Below are 27,685 nucleotides of genomic sequence, written 5' to 3'. Positions count from 1 at the left end.
TCCAAAAAGCCTCAAAAGCAAAACGTCTGGCTTCCCCCAGTACAGGGGACACTGGGTGTAGGAGGCCAAGATTTACCTGTGATTCGAACGGTATTTAAGCAAGCACCCCACACATAGCCTGTAAACTTAAGGGAGGTGAAAAATGAGTTTGAATAATAATAGTCAACTTACATAAATTCTCTCTACTGCTTCAATTAGAATTTGGAGGAATCTCTCTTCATTTTATAGTGTGCCTGTGAGCTGTTAAGCAGCTGCTGGGCAACAACCCAGCAGTGACTGTCTATTAGAAATGGCTGAAATAATTCCCAATTATTTATGGGTTATCGCCATGTTTTCAAGCTTGCATACCCATATGCTCTGAACCTATTAAAACCATCAGGATGGAGTTTATACTCACATACCTACGTTGCTCTGTGCCTGCCTTCATGAGAAGTAGGTATGTGTTGGTTACAGGCTATACTAAATCAGTGTAATGCAATTTGTTTTTTAAGGAACACCCTTTAAAAAGGTATGGTGTTAACCTTTCATTGTGCTATTACAGCCCTATAACTGTATGCACTTAAACTCATAGTTCCTTTGGCATCTGGATTTGCTTTGCACACCGCTTCAAAATTCCACTTCCGTTCCTGCGTGTATCTTTCTCAGGAACTAAGCCTGTTAATGCTAACAATTAACCAGACAATTACTCTGCCACCATCCGTACCCAAAGCATAATGTCCTTTGGAAGTGTGATTCGCAATGGAATTGTGCATTTAGAGCATGTTTCGACACAGAACCAAAATTCCCAAGCAGTTATAATACGTTGCCTCTTGGGATGAGTGAAATACACCACCCAACTGGATGGTGGATAGCTTACCAATAGGTGAAAAGAAATAGGAATGAGATCAATGTATCGGTGTTCCCATTAACGCTTTTTGTTTTCTGCTCTATACAGCGATTGAGTATGCCCCATTCAGTACCAATTCTGTCCCTTCATTGAGATTGCTAGGATTTACAACGAAAAAGCGTGCACTGCTGTGAATGAAAAAGCCCCCAAAATAATTAGACCTCCGGGTCCTCCATCAGTAGGTCGCCAGAGCAATGACTGATCATTTCAGTATTCTTCTTCATTTTTTCTCTCTGTCCCACAGGGTGTCCCGGCAATCTCACCGATTCCCAATGTTTAAATCCCATTAAGGCTTTCCAAGGCTGCATGAGGCTCATCTTTATTGATAACCAGCCCAAGGACCTCATTTCAGTTCAGCAAGGTTCCCTGGGGAATTTTAGTGATTTACACATTGATCTGTGTAGCATCAAAGACAGGTAATTATTGTCTCTTCTCCTCTGTTCCCTACCCCCTTCCCATTCTCGCTGTTCTAAATATGAGTTTCTTTAAGCAAAATTCTAATCCACTGACATTAGCCACATTAGACATAATTGAGTCGCCTAATGGAAAATATTTCTGAAAGGATTTCAGGCCCAGAGAAAAATGGTTTAAATTAGTTGCGTCTCTCTTCGTGTTGACTTGCAGTAAATGGGATATGCAAATTAAATCAAAATACAAATTTGTGACAGGATTAAAATTTTATGCATAAACAACGTTTGATTACTTTGAAGTTAAGAGTAAAGCAAAAATGAGGGAGGGAGGACTTCTGTCTTAAACCATCTTATTCTTTAGAGCAGAGAGTCCCCTTTCTAACAGGGGCAGAGGAGCATCAGGCACTCAGTCTAGAACAGAGGTCCATGCAGTCCGATGGCGTGGCCACTCCTGGGGCGGCTGACCTGTGGTGTTGTCACCCCCAAGCCACTGCATCTTTGGTGCAGAAAAGACCAGGCCCCAGATAGGGAGAATCAGCACTTAATACTCCGCAGCCCACAGACCTGGCACAAATTCAATTGCTTTCTTTATCTCTTGTGGGCTCCCACTCCTCTTATATTTAAACTTTCTAGATTCAAAGACACACTTTGGAAAATGAAAGAGGACCAGTTCTGAATCTTCAGCCAGGCTTAGTGTGCTCTCCATGTTTTAGCTCTAGCACTTACCTCCTTCCTTCTTGCAGTTATAGTCATCCTCGCCAAGATATCATTTATTAATTGGGTGAATAATAGTTGTTAAGTGCTTGCCTATGTGTTGGTGAGGCAGGGTCTCTGCTCACATCTGTCAGGGAATAAATTAGCCATTACGATAAAGCACAATAAATGCCCAAGTAGTGCACCCTTATTTGTGGGACCTATGGCAGCTGCAGCTCAGCCTAGCCTTGGGGAGAATGAGGTCAAGTGCTCAGCTAGATCTTTTTTTTTAATGTTTATTTATTTTTAAGAGAAAGAGGGTGAGCAGGGGAGGGATGGGGGGGGCGGCGCGGACAGGCTCTGCGCTGATAGCAATGAGCCTGACGTGAGTCTCAAACTCAGGAACCATGAGATCATGACCCAAGCCGAAGTCTGCCACTCAACAGACTGAGCCACCCACAGGCCACGGTGCTGTGCTAACTTTTCAAGGACCAGCAGATGTGACTGGAGAGTGGTGAGGGGTGCTGGTGTAGGATTCTCTGGACATAGCATGGGACATGGCAGAGAAATAGGAGAGATCATGGCCTGCGAATATTTCATCAGTCCTAAGTTCCTATTTACCATTGTAAAATCTCTAATATGAGGACTCAATTTTATAATCAGTGGCCCATAATCGTTCAATTGGCAACGATTCTTTCTTAGTGGCACATAAAATAAGGGTATGTGTTACAATGAATGGTGTCTTAGAGTCAATAAAATATAGCTCAGTGGCCATGAAAGGTCACTGTGGTGGAGTACATGGTGTGCATATGGCTAGAGATTGGGGCCATTAGGAATTTGTGGGCCTGTGGAACGTGGCCCCATGTGCTAGGTGACAATCAGGAAGCAAGGTATCAGATTTGCTTCCTAGAAAGAGCACCCAGGAAAAAGTGAGGTGGATAGATTGACAGAGAACCAGCACGGAGCTGGGAAGGTAACTGCCCCCATCCATGGGAGCAGTGATGACAAGTAGCAGGTGCCTCTCCGGAGCAGCATAGCCATCAGCTCTGCAGACTGTCACCTCCTCGGATGCTCGGAATGACCCATATAATCCAATGGAGGTTGATGTGCATGTTTGTCTGTTAATACCGCTACACATTGGATCCTCAACAAATCACACGGACTTCCTGGCTCTTCTGATTCATTTTTTTTCCCTATTTGACCAGCTGGAAAAGTGGGTAATAAAATGTGTGCTTCATCAGACTGTACGTGTTTAGGGACCTCCGAATAAAAGCTGCTACATTGAATGGTTGCACCCCTACAGTCTTTATTAAGGATGAGAGGAAAGTGTCCAACTTCATCTGCCAGCACAGCCCTTTGCAAAGCGTAGTTCAACAGAGGGAACATTTATCAATGGGGATCACTTATGATACCTTAATTTCTAATCAAAGATGCTCTCATTATTTTCGATTACATGAAAGTCATTGCCATCTATACTGCATCATTACTTTTGTGTAATTGTAGTCTGTATAATTGTATTACACACAATTGTGTTTTGGTTAATTGTATAATAAGGGATTGTGTTTAGTTTAGAGAGTAAATGGTACGTTTTTCTTGATTTAACAGACATTGCCTCTTAACAGGAGGGGATACTGTGGTAGAAGGCTCTGCTTGATTAATTATTTTTTGAGCTTGTATTTAAAATTCATTGGAGAGGGGCAGACGTTCAAAAGCAGGTGGGTTCTGAGTTTTGTGTTTTATTTCTAGTATGTGGACTAACTGAACTGGATTTAAAGGCAAGTGCAAAATTTTTGTCTAGAAGGAACTTGACACTTGGAAGTGGGCTGGGGTGTGGTGGAAGAGGTGGAGGTGGAGAAGTTTGGCTGTGTTTTGTTTTGTTGTTTTTGTTTTTTTTCTGGCTGTGTTTATTATTATTATTATTATTATTATAAGTTTATTTATTTTGAGAGAAAAGGTGTGAGAGAGGCATAGAAAGAGAGAGAGAATCCCAAGCAGGCTCCACACTCTCAGCGCAGAGCCCACTGTGGGGTTTGAACCCACAAACAGTGAGATCATGACCTGAGCTGAAATCAAGAGTCTGATGCTTAACACACTGAACTGCTCAGGTGCCTCTGGCTGTGTTTTTTATTAACTATGCACTTGTCTGGAAAGTCCAAGTTCAACAGCCTTTGATCTGGCCTAAGAGTCTCTTCTCTCCCTGGCCAAATCCTCTGCCCCTTCCTCATAGGCTTTAGAGACCCAGGCCTCTTCCTGGCCTCTTAGTGGTTGCCTCCCCAACCCCTTCCTGGTCCCCCTCTTCTCCCTCTAAGCTAGCCAGCCTGACCAGCCAGAAGAATTCAGCCCTTTCAGTGTCCCTTATGGCTCTCAGTGCCAGTCACTCTGGGAAAACCAAGATGGCATTCACAGAAGAGGCGCCAACTTTCCAGAACTGGAAGTGCTTCCTCTAGGGGGCATCCTTTAAAAGTGTTGCCTTTGAGATGGTGCCTCTGCTGCCCAGCCTGAGCAAATTCACAAACCACCCCTGAGGCCAAGCCTTAGGTAAGAGCTGGGAGGGTCCATTCTCATGGATTAAGAAACCTAAAATAACAATTTTCATTTCAATCATTTAAATGATGGGCAAATTACCATGTCTTCTGGCCTTGCTGGAAAAAAAGAAGACTGAGCAGTTGGCCTGGCCCCTAGTTCTGGGGGCCCTAGTCCCTCTATATAATTGTCCAGGGATGGGTTGGGAAAAGGAGGTAGAGCACCCATGTAGGAATCACATTTGGGACAAGAATGGAATATCCCAGCAAACCCCATGCATAGTCTTTCTAATCCTCAGGAATGGGACTTGCATCCACTATCCTCCTCTGTGGGCTGAATCTTCAGCCTCATATTTTCCACACCCCAGATCAACGTTCATTATGATCTTCACTTACCTCTTGCAACCTTCTTGGACTTCAAGTAGCCAAGGCATGACATTTTAAACCACATAGAGCAAAGTCGCCCTCATAAATGCTTCGTTCCTTGAACAACTGAATCATGCCCTCCAATGCTCAGCCTCTTAGATAGACATTGAATGAATGTATATACTTGGGTAGGATAAGATGTGGGAAGAGCTGTGGAAGCCCTGGGAGTACAAGGGCATCAATATCCCTATTTTTCAGAGACGGTAGACTAAGACCTAGAGACATATGTCAGTTTTTCCATGATTGCAAGATTGAAGTTGTCATTCAGAGTTGAACACTGCCAGTGTTCTCTCCCTTACTTCCCCCTAGCAGACGCTGGCCTGGAAATGGAAGTCGTGGTGTGTCTTTGGCTTCTAAACAGGTAACCCCATCTTCTGTGCAACCATGGGAAGCTTTTCAGGGATATTCAACATGTTAATTTCCATTAGCTCCCTAATGAGATTCCATTTAGAAGGGGTCATTCAGAGTGGTGTGCAGCAGCAGGTGGGGGCTGAGTCTAGTAGGTCCTGGTGGTCCAGGTCAAAAAGTACCTCTTCCCAGGACTTTTGTCAGAAGAGCTACCAAATCCATTCGAGGAGCCAAGTCCAGTCCTGCTGAGTCCAAAGTCCAGGGCAGAAGAAACCAATCACCAAATATTGTCTAAGAATTTGAATAGGAGACGGGATCCAAGGTGTGACGCCAAACTTGGAGGAGCAAACAGGGACACTGTCTGAGGTGGGGCCACTGGATGTCACACAGCAGGGAATTCATTAATCTCAGTGCAGGTGGCAGCAGCTTTGAGAGGTGATAGAGTGTGTTTAATTCCCAGTCACTACTTATCAGCTTGAGATACGACACACATCATTTAAACTTGTAGTGTCTGTTTCCACTTTTGCAAAATCAAGACCCTAAAATTCACCTTTTCATTGAGAGTTAAGTGAGACAGTGTGTGAAATCAGGCACTCAATTGCATGTCTAGTGAATTGAAGGTAATATGTAAATAGTCACCATGTTAATTCCCCTAGTCAATGTTTGCTAGCTCTCTAGAATTCATGGAGAGAAGAGAAGGCTCTGGCCTCCCTCTGAAGTTCTTCTAGCCCACCATGGCCAAGTGATAGGGTGGATCCCCATAGATCTACCTCATATGTGGCCTCAAGTTCCTCTGCTCAGTGACTTGGGCTTTTAACTTTGATTCCAGTTGTTCAGAGGAACTGTCCCTCTGGGCCACAAACTACCACCCATTAGGAAAGTGTCCATCGATTTGAGTGCAAAAGCTACAGGCTTTCAGTTCTACTAAAACTTGATTCTCAGGGCCTGGATAGGGTAAGGACAGCTTTTGGTTGGTATGCCTTGGGCACAGAATTTAAGGCAGTTCTTATTTCTTAGTTCATGCTACTGTAGACCCTGAATTTACATGAACCTCGAGGCTAGTGCCTTGTCAACTTGTGTAGGCAAATATTAACATGATCACATCAGAATCACCAGGAGGGGTTGTTAAAACCCAAATAACTGGGCCCCACCCTTAGAGTTTCAGATGTTACCATCATGGGCCAGGGAGTTTGCATTTCTACCAAATTCCAGGGTGCTGCTGGGCTGACCTTGGGAGCTGACTTTGAGAACTACTGTCCTAAAGGCTTCCAATCCTGGAAGTGATGGGACTGTGTAGATTCTGCACAGAAATGGTGTAGGGGTGGGGGAGAAGGATGACTTCTGCCTGAACTGGGCCCCCAAACAGCTGTCCTTCTGATCAGAATCTCACAGCGTCTCTGAAAAGTTGCAGCTACTCTATCTCCATGTCCATCTCCAAAGAGGTGTTGAAATCAGTCCATGGGAGACCTTGGGTGTAGGCACTACTGAATTGCACCTCCCTCCAGACTTTCCTGGTTTCTGTCACCGAGCTCCCACTCCACATCCTGCTGCAAACAAGGCTTTTGGGCATATTCATGAAAGCTGTCAGATCCTCAGGGGTGACTGTGTGAAGGGCTGTTTTGGTGTGGAGGGAGTGTGTGTCCTAGAATAACTGCAGTTGTCATCAAACGTAACTTGTCTTTGTGCTACTTGGGGGATGCTTGACCTGCTAGCCCTTCTGTCAGTCACAGCGTGATCTTTCCTTCTAGATAAGCCTCACACCCCATGGGTGGTGGGGGTCCCGTTAGAATGATAGTGACTCTGCCCACCAAAAACTGTTACATCAAACCTTTCTAAAGAGGGAAAGAGACTGATTTCATCCGGTCTCCTGGTGTCTGGCAAAGGGTCTCCAAGGTCATATGTGGCCTTTCCCGCATCCCTTCCTCCTAGAGTCATGGTGCTGGGGAAGGTCCTTGGAGACCCAGCTCTGGTTTTGCATAGGAGGAAATGGAGGTCTAGCAGAGAGTGGCAAAGCCAGATATGGAAGGAGCGGTCTTCCCATGGGGTCCTCATTATCGTATCCTATGGGCAATTTTCTGCACCAGCCCTTTTAAAAATGAAACAATTGGTTTGTACCAATGCGTGAGTCACATTTGAAATGCTGCTTTAAGTGTCTTGCAGCCAAATAAGTTATGAAATGTAGCTTCTCATTCCGTAACCACTTCCTTTCCCCCCAGCACACATTCATTTAAGAAAAGCATCTGCTCAACTCTCTGGTCAAGATTCTTACCTCTTTGGTTCAGAGTTTGGGGTGTTGTAAACAGTGAGAGTGGAGAGGCATTATTTTGGATGACCTCCCATAAACAGACTTCTGCAAAAAACCCACTCTGTGTGTGGGAGTCTGTTAAAAACAGTAGGCTATATAAAAAGCTTCCATTGCATGGTAATGCATATGTTTTAGTTCTTCTCTGAAGTGGAAAGCCTTTCCATTGGGTGCCAGGAAAGCCATTGCAAGGGCAATGCCCACACACTCCGAGTTTCTAAGTCTACAGTGAGAAATGCTACAATATGGTGTGTTCTCCTTTAACTCGTGGGATGGAGCCAACATCAAAACAAGAACACTTCTGCTGTTTTTATTTATCATGTTAGTCTATTTCATGGAGGAAGAGAAAAGGTTAGAGTTTATGTAACAGTTACTGAGCAAACATTCTCTAAATATGATTTCACTTAATTCTCCCCTGCAGTGCTGCAGGCCCCAGCATGGCTCTCAAAGTATGGCTCCCAGACCAGCAGCCCTTGGCGGCATGTTAGAAATGCATATTCCCAGTCCCTGCACCTTCTGGATCAGAAACCTGGGGAAGGGGAGCAAGCTGAGTTATACAAACACCCTGCCACCGGGGTGATTCTGATGCACAGATTTGCACACAATCAGCTTGCTCTATTCCTGTTATCTAAGGGATAGAAGCTCCCATGCTTAGAATGCTGCATAAGGTCGCATTCTTAGTAGTTGTTGGGTCTGTGATTCAACTCCAGATTTTGTGGATTCTTCAATCCATGGTAAAGTGGAGGCCCTATTGCTTAAAGGAGAGAAAAAGGAGAGATACATCTGGGTATGCAGAGCAAGTCAGGGGGGCATCAGTGAGGAAATAAGATTTCAAGAACTTGATGCGTGGGCTGGGTTTAGTGAGGTCCAGCAGGGATGTTTTAGGCGAGGTGGAGGGCTTACGGCTAGGCCTCAGAACAGGTGAGGTGTTGGGCATTTGTTTGCCTGGATGGGAGAAGAGGCACTGGAGTCCATAAGTAACAAAAAAACAAAACAAAACAAAAAAAATAAAACTTGAAGTCAAGGCCATAGGGAACTTGCAGCAAATGAAACAGTTTAAATCTGAATCACAGGCCATATTAATAGCTAATCCTTAAAAATTCTTACTGTGTGTCTGAACACTGTGTGTGTGTGTGTGTGTGTGTGTATGTGTGTGTGACAGAGAGAGAGATACGTATCCTCACAACAACCCTATGAAGTAGGTAATGCTGTTAACTCCATTGTACAGAACAAGATTGAGACACAGTGGCCCTGATGACTTGTCCAGGGTCACACAGCGAGTATGTGGCAGAGCCTGGCTACAGACCAGGGGCTCCGGTTGAAGAGGTTCAGCCTGTCCTTTCACTCGACTGCATGTAACTTTGTAGTCGGCAGGCATCCTATGTTCTTCAGCAGGATTGCAAAGCAGAAAATGATGTGTTCTCATGTTGTGTCCTAATCTTGAAGCGGGTTGTTTCGATGCAGGAAGAAAAGGGATCTGGGCCACAGTGATGGACCACCAAGGATGCCTGGGGGGTTGTCATCCTTGCAGCTCATTGTCACAGCCTTATGACAAGCACGTTGAGGTTCAGAGATAGCTAAAGCCTCCACTTGTATTTCTCCAGGCTGGTTAGGGAATGGAGGAGCCTCAGCAATGACATGGATGGATGGCTGTCGTGAGGAGGTAGATTTTGAGTGGGTTTGTTAAGTGCCTTTTATCTAGAAAATCCTGATTTACTCATCTGCTAATTACATGAGAGTTGTTCCCCATCACCTAGCTAATACCCCTTTGAAAGTCAGAGGGAAGAGGGGCACTGGAGGAATATACAAGCTGGCTTTGACCTGAATAAGTGAGCTTGGATGAGTGGATCTGTGTTCCATTTCTAGCCTCATGTTTTTTCGAGAAAAGTAGAGCATTATCATGATGAAATGTACCTCTCTACCTGCGCATGCAGAAGGGCATCAGGGCGCCTTTGAGTCATAGAAGATACGGGGGCAACGGAGCCAGAGGTGGCACTTGATTCTGTCCCATCAGAAGGTGGTGAGACTCTGTTCTCTCACCAACTCGTGATCTGAAATACGGCTACAGGAAACCCAGCCAGGATAGTGGGCTGGGCACATTATCACCAGTGCTTCCAGAGCCTGAAGGATTCATGCCAAGGGCTGTAGCCTTGAGGTTGAGGTGAGGGCGGGGCTTCAGACTGCAGTATGAGCATGTCTTTCCCAATCAGCAAGCTCTTGGAGCCGCTCTCCTGAGGTTCGCTGGCAAAGAAATTCAGATGTTTTAGGCGACATAGAAACCAAGGCAAACTTTTGATCTGGATCAAAAGGCGGGGGGAGGCTATTTTAGATCCTCAAGTCACTTCTGGCAGCCGGTGCTTATATTTAACTGTGCAGAAAGCATTTCTAAGTTAATAAGAAAGAGACTTTTCTTTGTTGCTTCCTTTGCACAAGTGTTACCTAAATAAGCTTCGCCCAGCACCCGGATAACGGCTTTCCATCTGTTTTCCTCATCTTCCCAAGAACACGCCTTTCTACAGGGTCAGCGTCACAATCATTTTTGTATTTTTTCCCCCACGTGTGCTGATGTCCACTTGTTGGGCTGTTGAGACAAAGCCCCTGTCACCTTGAACATGGTTTTTCTCTAGTCCCAAAGCATTCATTCATGGCTCCTTGTAAGCCCTGTTTATGGGCACAGTCGGGAAGAGAAAAGAGCTGAATATGTTTTTACTTGGGGGAAAAAGCAGGTCTGACCTGCGATAAAATGCCCTCACCTGTTTCCTCAGAGAAACCTAAATTTAAAATCAGTTCTGTGCTATTTTTGTCTTGCGCCAACATATCTCACAGGAAGCTCTCGAAACAAATCGGCCTCTTGGGTTTTGCTGTGGCCGGGGCCACAGAACGTAGGGTTCTGCCTTCCCGCTGCCCATCTCACATGCATGGCCGGCGTGACCACGTGCCTCTGATGTGACTGTCACAAAGGGGGCATTGGCTTCCCCATTCAGCAGGCAAGGAAACTGACGTTCATGTAAATTTAATCAGAACCAGGCGCCTGAGTGGCTCAGTCAGTTAAGCGTCCAACTTTAGCTCAGGTCATGATCTCGCGGTTCCTGGGTTCGAGCCCCCCGTCGGGTTCTGTGCTGACAGCTCAGAGCCTGGAGCCTGCTTCAGATTCTGTGTCTCCCTCTCTCTCTGCCCCTCCCTTGCTCACACTCTGTCTCTCTCTGTCTCAAAAGTAAATTTAAAAAAATTAATCAGAATCAAACTCGGGATTTCAGGTGGTGGCGAAACCCTTGCTGTTTACATTTTAGCTGGTTTGGGACACAACCAGACACTTCACCTCTTTGGGGCTCAGTGCCGTCCATGGTCAAATGGAGACTCTGGATGCGTTTGCTCAGCCTAGGAGGTTAGAGGAGAGCAACGTGATATTACTACGGCCTCTCCCTTGGACTTGGGGCAAGGATTCACTGAGAGCAGGAAGATAAAAGTTCTTAAAGTTAAAAAAAGCAAGAGAGACAGAAATGGATGGAGCCGTATGTATCTCAGCAGGCCAAGTTTCAGAAAACCCATACATAGGCGGAAAAAGATGACACTTTTCTGAATAATTTACCTGCATACATAACCTATTTTAGTTTTTGGACAAGTGATGAATGCTTTCAGTTGGTTTAAGTCACAGATTTGAAATCTCCCCTCCAGGTGTCTCTTCATCTTGAACAGATCACTTCAACATGATTTACTAGGGTCTTTCTCTCCTTACACTGGGATAGACTGTGGGTGCAGTGGAAGATTATCCTCACACAGGGAAAATGCAGAGGAAAGCACTAGAAACCCAAAGTGGGTAGTTACGCAAGAGAATATGAACATATCAAAATTTATAGTCTTCAGACTCATGTGGTACCTTGTGTGTCTGGGACACCCTTAATTTTATTATGACAAAAATGTCATCATCAACTTGCTACCTGCTTTTATCCATACTAAAAACACACATTTTCCCTGTAATGGTTAGGTAAGGGGCTATCCCTGCTTTAGAATGTAAAACAATCCCAGACAGGGCACCTGGGTCGCTCAGTAGGTTGAGCATAAGTCTTCGGCTCAGGTCATGAGCTCAGGGTTTGTGAGTTCAGGCCCTGCATCAGGCTGTGTGCGGTCAGCACAGAGCATGCTTTGGATCCTCTGTCCCCCTCTCTCTCTGCCTTCTCCCACTTGTGTGCTCTCTTTCTCTAAAACAAATAAACATACAAATATAATAATAATCCCAGACAGTGTTAAACGACTTAAGGTTTAGATATTTGACCATTAAATCATTCTGTTGAGAATTACAGACTCTGAAATGAGAATCGTATACATGAGCTTGGACATTTGCATGTGCACAGATGTGCTCAGATATTCCCACACACAGTGCACAAAATATGACACTATCTGGTGCGTCCTGATGTAGTTCTTGGTCCTGCCTGCGGAGAGCCCGCCCATGCTCAATGAATCTGCCTCTGTGACCCACACGTCCATTCAGCAAATCTTTTCAGAGGGCCTACTATGTGCCAGGCACTCTCCCCCCACCACCCTGGAGATCCAAGACTGGACAGAAGAGAACGTTGCTGGTTTTTCTTCCTGGTGTGCTTGGATTGGAAGTCCATTTGTTACTATTGTAGGCCATCCTCGCCCTCCTTATTCTTTCATTCATCTCCTGTATTGGGAACATCTCTGCTGGGTCACATGCTAGATAGGAGCCAAGGAGGGACTTACCTGTTGAACATAGTAGATCTTCATACCCCCTGATTTCAGAACGCTCCATGGAGAGGTGCAGATTTTTTTTTTAATGTTTATTTATTTTTGAGAGAGAGACAGAGACAGAGTACGAGTGGGCAGAGAGAGAGGGAGACACAGAATCTGAAGCAAGCTCCAGGCTCTGAGTTGTCAGCACAGAGCCCTATGCGAGGCTCAAACTCATGACCAGGAGATCATGACCTGAGCCGAAGTCGGACACTCAGCTGACTGAGCCACCCAGGTGCCTTTAAGCAGATAGCGATGGAAATGATCATATGTGCTCCTCAGTACAATGGTTGGCATTAAGCGGATACACAGAGTGCTAGGAGAGACTCAGAGGCAGCTAGCTTTTAAGGGGGTGGGAGCCATGTGTCAGAAAGGGGACATGTGGGTGCCATTGTCTTCAGACTCTGCAGACACAACTGTTCACTGTTGGTCTGGATCGGTGACTTTTCTCGGAGGTTTGTACTTTCCAGTGCCTCCTACAGACCTCTGGCTGGCAATTCTGATCTCTGTGTCCTGCCTGTACATCCTCTGCTGACATCACTGTTTGCTGGGGGGAGGGGGAGGTGGATAGGGAGTGGAAAATTCGGCTTTCTTTAGAGGGAAGAAACTTTCTAGTTGTGTTTTTAGCTGAAAGCAGATTTCTCAAGTTTTCTCCAAAGAAGAGTGTGCTGGGAATTCCTCTGTCTTCCAGGAAGAATAACATAGCTTGAATCCCCCCCTCGCCCCTAAAATATACTGTTGGGGCTGCCATGGCTAAGGGTTTACCTTTACCTTCTAGTAGCTCATTTCTAATATCATATTAGCTGCACTTACAGTTAGCAAACTAGAAAAAATAAATCAAAATAGGCCCATGTCTTCCCATCCAAAATAAACACCAGTGTAAAGGTGGTAATGATATTTCAGCTGGCAGTTTGGTAAAGCCCAGGAATCTGAACATGACAGGAGGCACATGCATTTTAAAGGTCATTCCAATTACCATGCTTACTCATGCTAAGCTGCTACTCTGGGGTTTATTGGAGAAGAACCACACACTGGGCAGCGGGGGGCCGGCGGGGGGGGAATGAGAACATGTGCTTGGCAGGGACTTGAGCAAATAGTAAGAAGGGTCATACAAATTACTGTTGTTTCTGGTGATACTAAATAATTCTTCAACATCCGAAGCACCAGAGAAGAAGAGAGAAGGCAAGCACTGATGGAGAGCAGGGCGAATCCTCACACTTCGAAAAGCTCTGAGGCCGTGATGTCTTTTCTTGGAATCCACATTTTACATGGTCGTACAGAATCCATGAGGAGAGGCCCGAAGGACGAGCTCCTGGCCACATTAAATTTTCCATTTGCAACCACTTCATTCTCCACATCATAGTGAATTCGTAACACAACTTTTCTTGATGGAATTATCCTAGATGTAGAGCCACTTTTTAGATGGGGATATAAAATAGCGGAGAGCTATTCTCTTAGTGGTAATTTGCCTCGTACCTCTCTCCCAGTTCCCGGAATATAGATTTTATTACAGCTCTAGCTGTGGTGAAATTCAGATTCTGCACATGCATTTCACACGCCCTCCTGTAGTTGATGGAGGGAGGCGTTAAAGACAAGGATCCACAACCCCCTGCTTACCTCTTTGGTCTCCTTTGACCGCTCCTCCCATTTCCTTCCTGTTGGCCGTTATCTCCGAATGAATATTAATTCATCATTCTCTCTGTAAGCACTTACTGAGCATCTGCTATGTTCCTGAATATATATAATCTCTGCCTGCAGGAAGCTCAAGAGCTAGAAAGCCAGACAAACAACAGGAAGTATACACAGGGAAATTCATGGCACCAAGGGGCATGCAGTTACATCTGAGCTGCATTTTGCCAAGCAAAAGAAGGTGAAAATACCAGTCAAGGGGCATTTCGTTTCCAAAGCGGACACCCCACCCCCCACCCCCATAGCAGCTGATCTTTTTCTAGCCCCCAGGCACCTGCTGCTATTTACTTGTCTGGAGTCCCCTTCACCTTCCTTTTTTTTAACCCAGATTCTGCCCATCTCTCACGGACTAGCTCAGATCCCACGTCCTTCGTCAGGGCTCCCTCCCTGTGCCTGATCTTCACCAAGACAGTTCCTTATGTGACTGTCTCCAGCGCTTCTTTTCTCTATTTCATTTAGCTCCTAATCATGACTGTCACCTGTTTTGGATCTGTATTTTGCCCTCTCAGAGAAAGTTCTCGATGCCCACTGATGCCTTCTGTTGAGAGCACATGCCTTGCAATCACTTGTTGAATAAATTGAACCTTCACGGCATCTGCTGTCAGTGGCTGCGGATGAACTGCACCTGTAACTGACAAAACTCAACCCTCCTCTGGGAAGTGGATGTAGTCTCGCCTCAAGAGATGCAATGACCTTCATAATCTTTAACATCTTTGCAGATCCCGAATTCTAGAGACCGTTGTCCAAGATTTGGGGAGATGAAGCCTTTCACCTCTTTCTCATATTGAAAACTTCCCAGTGTGGTTCACACCAAGCAGCGCTCTATTTGAATAGCTCGAGTGCCTAATAAAAGCAGCTGGTGCCAGCTGTCATCGTTCACGTGGTGTTAAGTGCTCCTTCTGTAAGCACTAGCGAGCAAGAGTATTTTTGTTTAGCAAGGCCATCATAAAATTAGACAAGCAAACCATAGCAATGTATTTGAGCAATGTAGCCTATAAATATTACAGTGGAAGGAAGCATGCGAGCACATTATCCTTATTACAGTCTCATGCTTTTAGAAGAAAAGGGGGGCAGCTCTGCAAAAGAAAGTGTGTCTGAATAGAAGCCAGCTCTGGAGGAACATACAAAATGTCTGTGGTGATTGTCAAAGCATGTCACCAGTCTCCTGGTAATAGAATCTGGTGAGTGTGCCCCCTGGATTCAACGAGCTCGAAACAGCCTCCTGGAGGCTGAGTCGGGAAAGCTTGTGAAATTGGCATTGTTTACCTATTAGGAATGGAATTTTAAAAAGGGATACTGATGGGTGCCAGCGTGTCTGTAACTATGTCAGCTGTTTATCTGAAAATGAAGTCATTGAAGAAGGATAAAGGTTCCCCGTGAGCCCAGAGAGCAGTATCGGAATCATCTCCAATCCATACTCTGTCACCGTCTTTATTTCTTTCTCTCTTTTTCGGAAATGCCTGGCAGAGACTTAAACAACATTGTTATTATTCATCAGGCTATGTCAAATTCTCTAGTGTTTTCTAACATAGAGAGCCACTTCCAACTTTTGCCAAATGCCATCTCAAGCCTCTTTTTAAAGGAAAAAAAAATATATGGAAGGTATGTTTTGTTTTCTTCTCCCATGAAATTTTTCTCTTGTTTCTATAATGGGAGTCTTCTAAATGTAGTAGAATTTAGCCATGGGCCAGGTGCCCTACTAGGTTTTATCTTCTACTAATTATTTTGTTCAAATCTATGGAGACCTATATTAAAATGTTTAAAACAAACCATTTTCATTTTATGAAGGAGAGAACTAAGGTTTATAGATGTTAAATGACTTTTCCAAGATTATATAGTTAGCAAGTCTTTTCAGAGATTAACGGGCTCCCAAGCAACTTAGAAATAACAGAACTGTTGTCAGAAATAACGGAAATAATGTTACCTTTTCAAAACGAAGCTAAACATCTCATAGGACTTAATGGATTGTCTTGAAGTTACACATAGTATCATGCCAGGCCGAATTCTACCTGAATTAATGGCATCAAGTGTATACCACTGAGTTCTCCTACTCTTGATGTCAGAGTGAAGGAGCATCATGGATCCGCATATCCCTCCCTAGGAATGGATGCAACCTATGGGGATGTAATATAAATGTTTGTTTCAGTGAATTGAATACTAATTGGACTAGACCTTTACTGCCTGATAGAAGAACATTGTGCAGTGAGGGAAACAATCTCTTTTATGTTGTCTACACCTCATCACAGGCAGCTATTGTGAAGTTGAAGTGTGGGTGTTATGACTGAGGGGGTGAAGTTTAAATTTAATTGAATTTTTTAAAATTTAATTGAATTTTAAGAAGGTTAGATTTAGATAAGCATGTGTGACTAGGGGCCACCATATTGGATAATACAGGACTAGACTTTGTGCCAGGACCCATGGAGCTGTATATTTTTTCCTGGTTGAGTAACCTGCGGCTACACCTAGGATGACTCTAAAGAATCGATATGGGTTTCAGAATTAAGACTCAGTGAGTGGCTATGATGCCAACCTTAGCAGCCCAGGCTGTGCATGACTATGGTCTGTATGTTTCTATACCTTTCCTCAGAGCATTTGCATCAGAACTCAAGAGCTTATCGCCCTTTGTCTTAATTTCTCCCAAGATCCTGGGCACACAAGTGGTTTAACTATTATTAGGTCAAAATGTCAAAAAATTGTTGTTACTTAAAGAGATAACTTCACTACATCAAGTATTCTTTTGCTGTATCTGCTGACTAGTTCAAAGTTACCTTCAAAATAAGGACATGTTTTGAGCAAATATATACTTATCCTCTAATTATATATCATCAGTAAGGCTTTAGTTTCTAATTTATTTTAAAGAAGAAAATCGTCACTTTTTTTTTCACTTCAAGTATCATAGAACATGCTAGAATTAGTTATTGATGGACCTCTAAACACTTCTTGCCCAGATCCACGCAATTTGGAGTAAGAAGTAGGCTGGGGGCTACAAAACTTCCGTGGGTTCACTCCCTAATGTGAGTTTGGATGAGTCAGTCTGTCCAAGAGTACTGGCATGAAACCCAGAAATCCTTGGACTATCTTTGTTCTGATGTGAAGTGTAACTGACTGGCCTCCTGATATTTTGTAATCCACAGAGCTTACCTACAGAGAGAGGACATATCGGTCAATCGAGCGGAAATTTCAGGCCTTTGTAAATTAAACTGTTCAATGTACATCCATAAACTGGAACCCTAGAACCCACCAGGCTCTTGTTAGATTTACTTGCATGAGTCCTAATATTGGTGACTAGTGATCCTGGTCATCTGTGAAAATTGGATTTCAGTGCTTGGAGGTTGAGAGCCCTACCCTTGGATGCAATGCTTTCCAAGCTAAGGGCCACCCAATAGGGGTCTCTGTAGGCAAATGGTTGACTTCACTTGAGTCTTTGTGTTAACACAAACGACGTCGAATAAAGACCTGCACCACACTGTGGATGTTAATCTTGCACAATTTCCAGGGCTACCAGTGGATTAAAGGTCATCTTAAGATTTGACCCCAACCTTATGGGAGAGTAGCTTCAAATTTTAGAATGCAGAAAAATCACTTGGAATGCTTTTTTCAAAATACAGATTTCTGGACTTTATAACCCCAGAGATTCTGATGAAGTCCAAATGGGCTGGAGACATGGAATCTGCATATTATCAGACACCCCAGGATGGCTGCTGATTAGTCTTTTAGAAATATTGTGTCATTAGATTAAACAATGACGTTTCCTTATTAAGCTCATCATAAATACAGTTTGATCCAAATTCTCCCTATGCAGTGGAGAACGACACTCTTGTTCTGCTTAATGCTAATGGTATTCTTTGAAAAAACAATTTCTTTGTTCAAGTAAGTTTGAGAAACACTGGAGTAAGTAAAATTAAATGGGCTTCTTTACTGCAGGGTTTCTCAGTGTGTTGTGTGATGGTGGTAGTGTGTGTGTGTATGTGTGTGTGTGTGTGAGAGAGAGAGAGACAGACAGAGAGACAGAGAGAGAGAGAGAGTCCGTGTGCACCATGCATTTCCAAGCTACGCAAGAGGGGAATTAATTAGAAGAAGTTCACATCTTCACAAATATATTTGACCATGAAACCCCTGTTTACACAGACTACTCACCCACACCATAAGCTTTTGGAAATGCTGCCCTGAAGTATATAGTACGTCAGTGTAATCACCAGGAAGTGGTCAGTAGTGTAGACAAAGTGGCTTCAAAAGCTAGCATTAAAGAGAATGAGAGGGTCATAAGCAGACCTTAACCTCCCTTTTTCCTTTTTCTCAATAAAACAAACACTTTTCCATTAAAGTGATTCCTCTTCGCCCATTTTTTCTTCAAATTCTGATGCCTAGAACTTCTTCCTTTGATTTGTACATACCCAGATTCACAGCCTGCCTTTTACACTTCTGTAATCTTACATAAGCCACTTAATATGTGAGCCTCACTTTCCTAGAGATAGCGATAATGATCTCAGAGGGGTGTTTTATTGATCAGCTGAAATAATGATTGTGATAGCCTGGCACGAAGTCTAGCACACCAAGTGTAGCATTTGTTGAAATGGTAGGGAGGTTAACATTCTTCCATGTCTGTAAACATTTTAGGAAGATTCAGACAGAAAAGGGAAGAGTACAGTGTATGATTTATTTCCTGAAACCCTAGAGCTGGCACATCAGATGCAATGTTTATATCCGCCATGATGCTAGTGATGGCGGCTTCAGACAATATTCCAAGGGATTCCAAGATAGAGTTTAGACTCACAGGTGAAAGATTACAGTGGATGAGTGGTGGTATTCTGCCAAAGAGGTAGGAGGGAGTGAAAGCAACTTTTTTTCTTAGCTGTGCAGGGAAATATTAAACAGAAATGTCAGGTGGCCTCAGTCATCTAAGATCTGTCAGCATGTCATTCGTATCTGACTGAATAAAAGTGCAGTTGATGAACAGTGACGAGCTGAACTTTGCCGTGTGGATTATTAATTTTGAGAAGAGACAGATTAGTCTAGGAATGAGTGTTCAGTTTTGGGATGTGACGTGCTGAGCCTAAAATGACAGAGGATTCTTTTCCTTTTTAAGTTTTTAAAGTTTATTGATTTATTTTGAGAGAGGCAGAGACAACATGAATGGGGGAGGGGCAGAGAGAGGGAGAGAGATAATCCCAAGCATGCTCTGCGCTGCCAGCACAGAACTCGATGCAGGGCTTGAACTCATGAAACCTCGAGATCATGGCCTGAGCTGAAACCAAGAGTCATACAATCTACCGAGCCACCCAGGTACCCCTGACAGAGAGGATTCTTGTGCAAAAGTGAAAGAGCAAATGCAGGTGATGTGCAGATTCGTGTGTTAAAATGGGGACTTGTAGACAGTCCCATAGAAGCCATTTATAATTTTATGTGTCTGGGGCCTCTTGTCCTGCTATTGTCTGGGCTCACTCCTCCTGCCCTTCCCACCACATACTTCTGTGGAATGGCTTCTGGCCCTCAGCCAGAGTGGACTGATCCATCAAGCTGGGCCAAACTGGTCCCTCTGGGAAGTCCCAAACTCGACATTAGAGAGGAGAGCTCTTTCCTCATAAGGGATGCCTTGGGTTGCAAAACTTGGTGATTCACCGCACCCTCCCTGTCACAGGGTGGGACATGGATACAGGCAGAGTAGGGGAAGTCAACCCACAGAGTACAGCAAAGGCCAGCGAACAGTGAACCCCCTGGATGTATGCAGGGGTGCAGGCTCAGCCCCGTTGACCTCCAGCTGCATTCCTGTTCCCCCTGCCTGCTTGGAGCTCAGCTCTTAACTCTATCCTGTGAGGCCCTGTCTCCTTGACATAAGACGGTTTATATTTTCAGTATTTTCAACTAAGGTTCTCCCTAATGGAAGGCTTTTCAGCTCACAGTTCCCACACATGTAAATTAGATAATAAAGATTCTAAACAAGTTGAAAGGGGGAAAAATGTGTGTATAATTATCATAGGAAGGATCCAGTATTTTCTTTCTTGTTTGTGTTCTCCATAATCTGCATGTGCAAGGGCCATAGCATTTGAGGTCAAATCGGAGTCAGAGCCTGTGCCTGGGACAGACACAAAGTCAGGGCCAACAAAAGTCTTGGCTGGCTGGGGTTGGAAGGACTAGCGCCCGCCGGTGGCCTCCCCCAGTTTTACCAGTAAGCAGGGCATGGGCCCTGAGAGGTTCCGGCCCCACGCCCCAGACACAGATCTTAACTAACACAGAGCGGGGGCTGCCGCGTCCCCTCCAGAAGGCCAGGTTTGCTGCTTAAGTGGACAGGACGCTGGTGGAAGTTAAATGAGCAATGATGAAGTGTGACCTTTCTTAGCAGCTCCTGAGGTTAGCAACAGAGAATGGAAATGTCAGATCTGCATAGACAGGCCCAGTGAGCACACTGGGCTTAGCCGTGTGCTGACCAAATAAATCTCCCTCTTCATGAGCTGGGAAAAACGTATCTGTTAACAGAAAGAAAGAAAAGAAAACACACAGTCTGGGTCTGGGTCACAAACTACCTGCAAGCATATATGAGAAGAATGATGGGTTCATTTACACATAGTCGTGTTATGCCAGACCTTATTCAATTTCCAGAATGCCTTGGAGATTATTTTTACCTTGATTTCACTAAAGAGGAAATGAAAGCTCAAAGAAGCCTACATAATTTCAAATGTCACGCACACTAGAAAATGGCAGGCTGGGATTTGAACTCGGAGCTCCCTAATGTGACATCTGGGATATCTAAATGTGCCCTCTCTCCTCTGTGAAGGAGCCCCCAGTGTCCCTCAGCTAGAACACAAGGGGACAGTCCCAGAAGAGCCCTTCCTCATAGCAGAGTTTCTGTGCTCAAAAACGAGAGCCTCTGGTAGACCCCCTAATTCTCCAGTTCTTCAACAGCAGCTCAAGTTTAATTTTATAGCATAACCTTTAAAGTGGACATAAAAGAACCTTCCCAGAAAACATCCCCAGTGGATCAGCAACCTGGATAGTTCAGGCCCTGCTGGAGTCTCGATGTTTGCACTCTCCCTGTGGGTTCCAGAGGCCATGGTGGTGAGCACAGCAGCCTGGCCAACCTAGAAGATAAAACCTGGGAAGGACGGTGATGAACCCAGCCATAACTTGTGTCCCTCTTATCCTGTAGAGAAGAGGTTTTCTCTCTCTCGCTCGCTCTCTCTCATTTTTTTTTTTTTTGCAATGAAAAAATTTTTCTTATTCTGCCAAATAATACCATTGGGCTACCCATAACAGACTAAAAGCAATATGTAGAGATCAAATTAAATATTTCTAAGCTTGGTCAATGAAAGCATTGAAGCACTTTGAGGACTCACACTTACAGTCATGTCTGACCCTCAATGTTCATTTTATGTGGCTCTTTTAAAAGTTCAGAAAACTCCTGATTTACAGAGGTAATGGATGCCAAGTGATAGAGGTTTTGAATACCTTCCCCCGAAATGGCCAATATGTTTCAATAGGTTTATCCAGAAGTGTTCAAAAGTAGGTATAATATTTTTTCTCATTTCAAATGTGAGAACTGTTGGGGGTATAGCTCAGGGGTAGAGCATTTGACTGCAAATGTGAGAACTGTGTTCATCCCTTATAAACACAGACCCACATAAATGCATAGTCAGTGCTGTCACTCTGTAATATGACATTATTTTGATGTCAAGTTCATCCGTTCACTTGTTCTTGCTCTGTGATTATGCCATGAGGAGAGCATGTGGCTAACAGATGTTCCCAAGCTTGGCTGGGTTTAAATAGACTTAAGTGGGCTTAAGTGTAGCAATGCCCTCCCTTCACCCACTCTACCTTCTGGGACATGAGCAGGCCCAAGGGGACCCAGCTGGTGCAGCGCAGCACCCTTCCTCATTGATGGTATTAGTAATCCTTATTCCCATGAACACAATACAGGGAAGGCAGAAGATTGACATCGAATTCTCCAGAGTTATCCTGGAGCACAAAGCTAGCATATTCTAGTGCAGTGTGTTAAAATCTGATACATAACACATTGGAAAACTATAATTTTAATGCTTATTTATTTATTTGGAGAGAGGGCAGAAGAGAGCATCCCAAGCGGGCTTTGTACCCTCAGTGTGGTGCCTGACGTGGGCTCAATCTCACGAATCTTGAGATCATGACCTGATCCAAAACCAAGAGGAGAATGCTTAACTGACTGAGTCACCCAGGAGCCCCAGAAAACTACAATGTTTCAGTTTAAAATTACAAAAAATGATGGGGCACCTGGGTGGCTCAGTTGATTGAGTGTCTGACTTTGACTCAGGCCATGATCTCATGGTTCATGAGTTCAAGTCCTGTGTCGGGTTCTGGGCTGAAAGCTCAGAGCCTGGAGCCTGCTTCAGATTCTGTGTCTCCCTCTCTCTCTGCCCCTCCCTGACTTGTGCCCTCTCTCCTCTTTCTCTCTCTTTCTCAAAAATAAATAAACATTAAAAATTTTAAAAATAGAAATAATCACAAATAGAGCCCAAGAACTAAAAAAGGGAAAAAATAGTTCTCACAATCTGCAGCTCCCTGACCCACCTCTACAGGATGGTTATGGACTAAAACTCAAGCAGATCTTGGTAGTCACTAGTGGGTGAGGACTAGCAGTTTTCTAGCAGCTTCGGGGAGCATAGTACAAATGCAAAACCTCAGTCTCTACCCCAGACCTGCTGTATCACATTTTAACCAGAATTTGAGAAGCACTGAACATTTAATCCCCATTAAAGTGAGATTTGAAGAATGTTCTAACGTTGAAGAATGAGACCCTTGTAATAATTTAGAAAACTCTCTTGTTTGCATTTCTTGACTAACTGTAACATAGCAATTGTGATGTCATCTATATGATGCTACCCAAATTCATTCCGGAGCAAGGCATGCAGAACAATCCACCTAACTGGTATGTAGTAGATGAACCCACACCAGATTTCTCTCCCACGAAGTCCAGCACCCAGCTGTCAATTGTGCACTGTGTTTCCATTTTGTTGAGTCACTTGTAGACCATGGAGACAAATGGATTGATTAGAGAAATTCAATTCTGCCTTATTTAGTCAGGATGACCCATATCAGGCAGATAGGGAATTCTCTTCCCTTGTGATTGGAGAAAGGGACGGGGGTGGGGTGGGGAGGGTTATGTATCTTTGTAAAGTGATGAGGTAGCAATGATATGCTATTAGTTTTGTGGCCTCAGCTTGCTTCTCGTGTTAGTCATACTGGAATAGATAACACTGGCATATTCTTCTTGAATGGGAGCATCCTCTGCTTTAAAGAAGTGATCTTTGCAGAGCACCGAGCATCTATTGGTCATGAACCTTAGGTGTGCAGAAGAGTGGAGAGAGGGCCTTGCCATTCGCCATCAAAAGCCAGGGCAGGGAAGCTGTGTGCTGCCATGGATGTCCGGCTCTGTGCGGAAGCAAGCAATGTACATCTGCAGGGATGTACGCGGCAAAGTCTGACCACCACTGCTTTGTCCATTATCCTGGGATCTTCTCAGCAACAGTTGACAATTGGCTCCCTGCTGTGAACTAGACCCTGAGAAATTTAGGAAGCTGACTTCTGACACTTTTCTTTTTATTCGCTTAATTCCTTAATGTCTGCATCTGCTGTAATTACAACAAATTTCAATTATAATGAAGATCCAACTGTGGGGGTAAAATGGGATTATGGTAATTGTTAGAATGGAGAGGCATAGAAATAGGTTTCAAAAGCTTTCAGAGAAGCTATCTGACCAAAATAAGATCAATGCAGTTGGCTGCTAATTAAAGCAAACAGACAAAGGAACGCAACCTAGCTGATTTTTAATGTATGAGATTCATTAAAAGGCTTACATTAGTCAGCTTGCGTTTTGAGGACTATTGAAATGTTTTGTTCTTTTGTCTCTAAGGAAAGCATATAGAAATTGAAACTGACCTTCAACTGTGTAAAGAAGGGATGAGAATTCGTAAAAAGGGAAGTAACTCAATGGAGCGTAAATACGTTCAGACTCATTTATAGGTAACCATTTATCTGAACATTTGGGAATTTCAAAGGCATGCCAATGGATGTCCTATTCATTTCAATCTGTTACGCGCAAATGAGGAAAGGGGAAATTTCATACTGAGGACAAAATTTTTCTGTGGGTGTTTATAGAAATACACTGAGTATTTTTTAGGGTGATGTAAACAGATGACTTCCTCTAGCTGTGTTCAGGTCAGGAATTTTTTTGAGGGGGAACATATATCTAATAATGCATGTGTTTAAATAACTTTAACAGAAGGAAAGCTTCTCAGGGACACACACCATCATGTGCTTATTTTCTTGGACAAAAGAATCTCTTCTTTTAATTTTTACGCAAGACTTTTAAAATTTACATGGATCAAAGGAGGGCCATAATGAATGTGATCGTTAGGAGTCTATTACCAGGTGGGCTTTGTTCCAAAGGAACAGAGGCCTCACCCACTGAATGTGATTTTCAGAGTTTAATGAGGGAGGTGGAGGCTGGTCAGTTAGACCTGGATTTGAGTGTGTGGTCTGCTTTAGCATGTGAGCTGGGAGCTCACTGAGCCTCTGTAGCTTTAAGCAGAAAACAAGACTTATTTACCTGAACCTCTTCTCTGGTCAGGCTGGTCTCCTACCTGGGCTGAGGCTGTGACTTGGGAAAGCCTAACTCTTCTCACAGACCATTTCTTAAGTGAATGTGTTACTGATTGCTCTTGTCTAATAACAAAATGAAATATGAATGTAACGCCACGTATATGTTTCTTCTCAGTTTCATTGTAAAAGCCGTGACCAACCCAGAAATAAATAAAGTGTGGGCTGATACTTTTATTCCCACTTTTCACCACTATTCAGAGATTACCAGTTTGGACTGTTTCCTTGTAGACCTTATTTGCTCTTTATAACAACGAAGGCAATAACAGCAGAAGCTAAACATGGTATTCTGCAATGTGGTTTCTGTACTTACACACGTAGAACTTTCCACTATCCTTACATGTAGATGTATCTACTCATTTTAATTGCCTCATAACATCCCGTAGTGTGGATGTACCACCATTTCTTTAACTGTTCCCCAAATGGTGGACTGGGTTTCCATTTTTTTAAGTTGTTAATAATGATAATAATTTGGGGGCCCCTGGGTGGCTGTCAGTAAAGCATCTGACTTCGGCTCAGGTCAGGATCTCACATTTTGTGGGTTCAAGACCTGCATCAGGCTCTGTGCTGACAGCTCAGAGCTGGAGCCCACTTTAGATTCTGTATCTCCTTCTCTCTCTGCACTTTCCCTGCTCACGCTCTGTCTCTCAAAAAAAATAAACGTTAAAAATGCTTTCAAAATAATGATATCAATGTTTTGTATACCTTTGTGCATGTAAGTAAGTATTTCTAGGGCATTATTCCAAGAAATCGAATTGCTGAGCCAAAGCAGACACATAATCTAAATTTTGGAAATGCCACCACATCAGTGGCAATGGGCTTCCTATATTGCATGAACACCAAGGAGCATGATAGACCACAGAGAAACAATGTGTAAAGTAAGAAGAAATAGAAAAAAAATACAAAGAATCACTGTCCAATATTAAAAACAAATAATGCAAACAAAAAGATATAACTTTTTCCCCAACAGTTACAAATTAAGAAAAATAAGATAAAATTCAAAGCTGGTGAGTTTTAAAGAGGCAGATTCACCTAAATACTATTCAAGGGAGTTTAGAACATTTGGGAGGAGAATTTGATTAACAGAGTGAACCTAAAATCTATCACTTTCACCAAAAAGTACTTGGGTGACAGAGCCACACTGAAGCAGGGGAACTAGAGATAGAGGTCAGTGTTCAACAAATGCAAGTTGCTTTCAAGGTGAGGCTCAGGGTCACCGTGTAGAGCCTGTGGATGAGCATGAGCATGGGGTCCCCCATAAAGTGGGCTCAGAAGGTAAAATTGAATACCTATTTGAATAATCAGCCAGCAGCAGGTATGATGAAAGTGTAGCAGGCACAAAGGAGGATTTTTTAATGCAGGTTAGACTGTTTGTAAGGTCATTTTTCTTTCAAAGAGTGACACTAAATTTCTTAAATTATGAAATCAAGATCTTATTTTTTTTACGGTTTTCTTTTATACTTCTTAAATTCAGCTTCTAAAATTGTATTCTACTGGTAAGTCTAACAAGTATTCACTCTCAGGTCGAAAAGCCCTTTGAATAATGCTTAAGCCCATTTATGGATTCAGTGACTTAAATACCTTCAAATGTATTAAGCTACATTTATAATATGATTTATTTACTTTCCAGGTTGTTCAGTGTACTGCATTGAAAGAATGCCACAAATATTTCTAAAAGTTGAGCATCTAGAAATGAATATTCAACTTTGGTGAACTTAATTTATCTTAGGTATCCTACTAAGGAAGACTTTAAAGGTCTAAATCAGTTATCTAACTCTTTTTAAATTGGTGTTTATAAGACTTAATTGACCAAATTCCCTTAAAATTACAAATACAAACTCAAAGTTTTATTTGAATCCTGGTACAAAAGAGAAGACCAACCTTGGGCCAATTCAACAATCCCTTCTTGGCAGGGGCCTTTTTTAGGGGCCTTTTAGAGATGTCCCTTGTTAGACTGATTTTAAAAAAAAGTTAATGACTATTAAACTCCTTGACTCGATGGAAAACTGTTTCAGTTAGGTTCCTTGGAAGGTTGACCATCGACTGACAGTGGTCTTAATCCTACTAAAATCCACTATAAATATGCTTAAGCGTATACTAATTTCTTCCTAGCAAGATGTAGATTATATCATACAAAAGTTCCTGGCTGAGATCAACTTTGGGACCATTTTTCTCTTTTAGTACCTTATTCCTTCTTAACTGTCAAATATGAATACTGAGCTTTTGATTATCTTAAACTTTTGATACTAAATTCAGAAATTTCTGGGATTAAAAATTTCATGCCTAAAGGAGACACTCTGCTGAGTGCTAGAGATATAAACATTATCCTTGCTGAGTCTGGGGGAGCACCATGAGCCCTGGGTATGTGTGGGTGCCTAGTCAAGGGCCCCATGGCATCCTGGTGGACTGGCCATGAAGTCCATAGCCCTGAATTTAAAGGCCTAAGTTGGATCCTGAATATATTTTCTATTTTACTTAATAGACCTTCCTGAATTGCTGCATTTTTCTGTATTTGTACGATTATGTAATTATTAAATTTGTTTTAAACAGTAGCCATCGATTTTTGGACTGGCTAAATAGCTCTGTCTAGCTTGCAATACCTCACACATCCTTTCAACTGAAAGGAGGCAGAGACTAGAAGAAATCACATGGCTTCATATAGGCTTAAGAAAGGAATAGCAATGCTAGGAATTTACCCAAGGGATATAGGAGTGCTGATGCATAGGAGCAGATGTACCCCAATGTTCATAGCAGCACTCTCAACAATATCCAAAACATGGAAAGAGCATACATGTCCATCAACGGATGAATGGATCAAGAAGATGTGGTTTATCCATACGATGAAATACTACATGGCAATGAGAAAGAATGAAATCTGGCCATGTGTAGCAACATGGATGGACCTTGAGGGTGTTATGCTGAGCGAGTAAGTCAGGCAGAGAAGGACAAATACCATATGTTTGCACATATAGGTGGATTAGGAGGAACTTAATGGAAAACCATGGGGGAGAAGAAGGAGAAATAGTTGGGGAAA

At 43.3% G+C, this 27,685-nt stretch overlaps 1 protein-coding gene across 2 annotated transcripts in view; it reads left to right on the top strand.

Moving 5' to 3' along the window:
- The window catches only part of CNTNAP5 (contactin associated protein family member 5), an 802,816-nt gene that overhangs the window by 457,969 nt on the left and 317,162 nt on the right, over positions 1 to 27,685 (top strand). For both annotated transcript variants that reach the window (XM_039218226.1, XM_039218225.1), the window contains exon 10: positions 1,131 to 1,302. In XM_039218226.1, the coding sequence (XP_039074157.1) occupies positions 1,131 to 1,302 (172 nt within the window). The remainder of the gene's footprint in view (positions 1 to 1,130; positions 1,303 to 27,685) is intronic.

This window comes from Hyaena hyaena, unplaced genomic scaffold (genome assembly GCF_003009895.1).
Source record: "Hyaena hyaena isolate Hyena2069 unplaced genomic scaffold, ASM300989v1 scaffold_747, whole genome shotgun sequence".
Classification (NCBI taxonomy): Eukaryota; Metazoa; Chordata; class Mammalia; order Carnivora; family Hyaenidae; genus Hyaena; species Hyaena hyaena.
The sequence above is the reverse complement of the archived record's forward strand: the minus strand, read 5'-3'. Positions and strand labels throughout refer to the sequence as shown.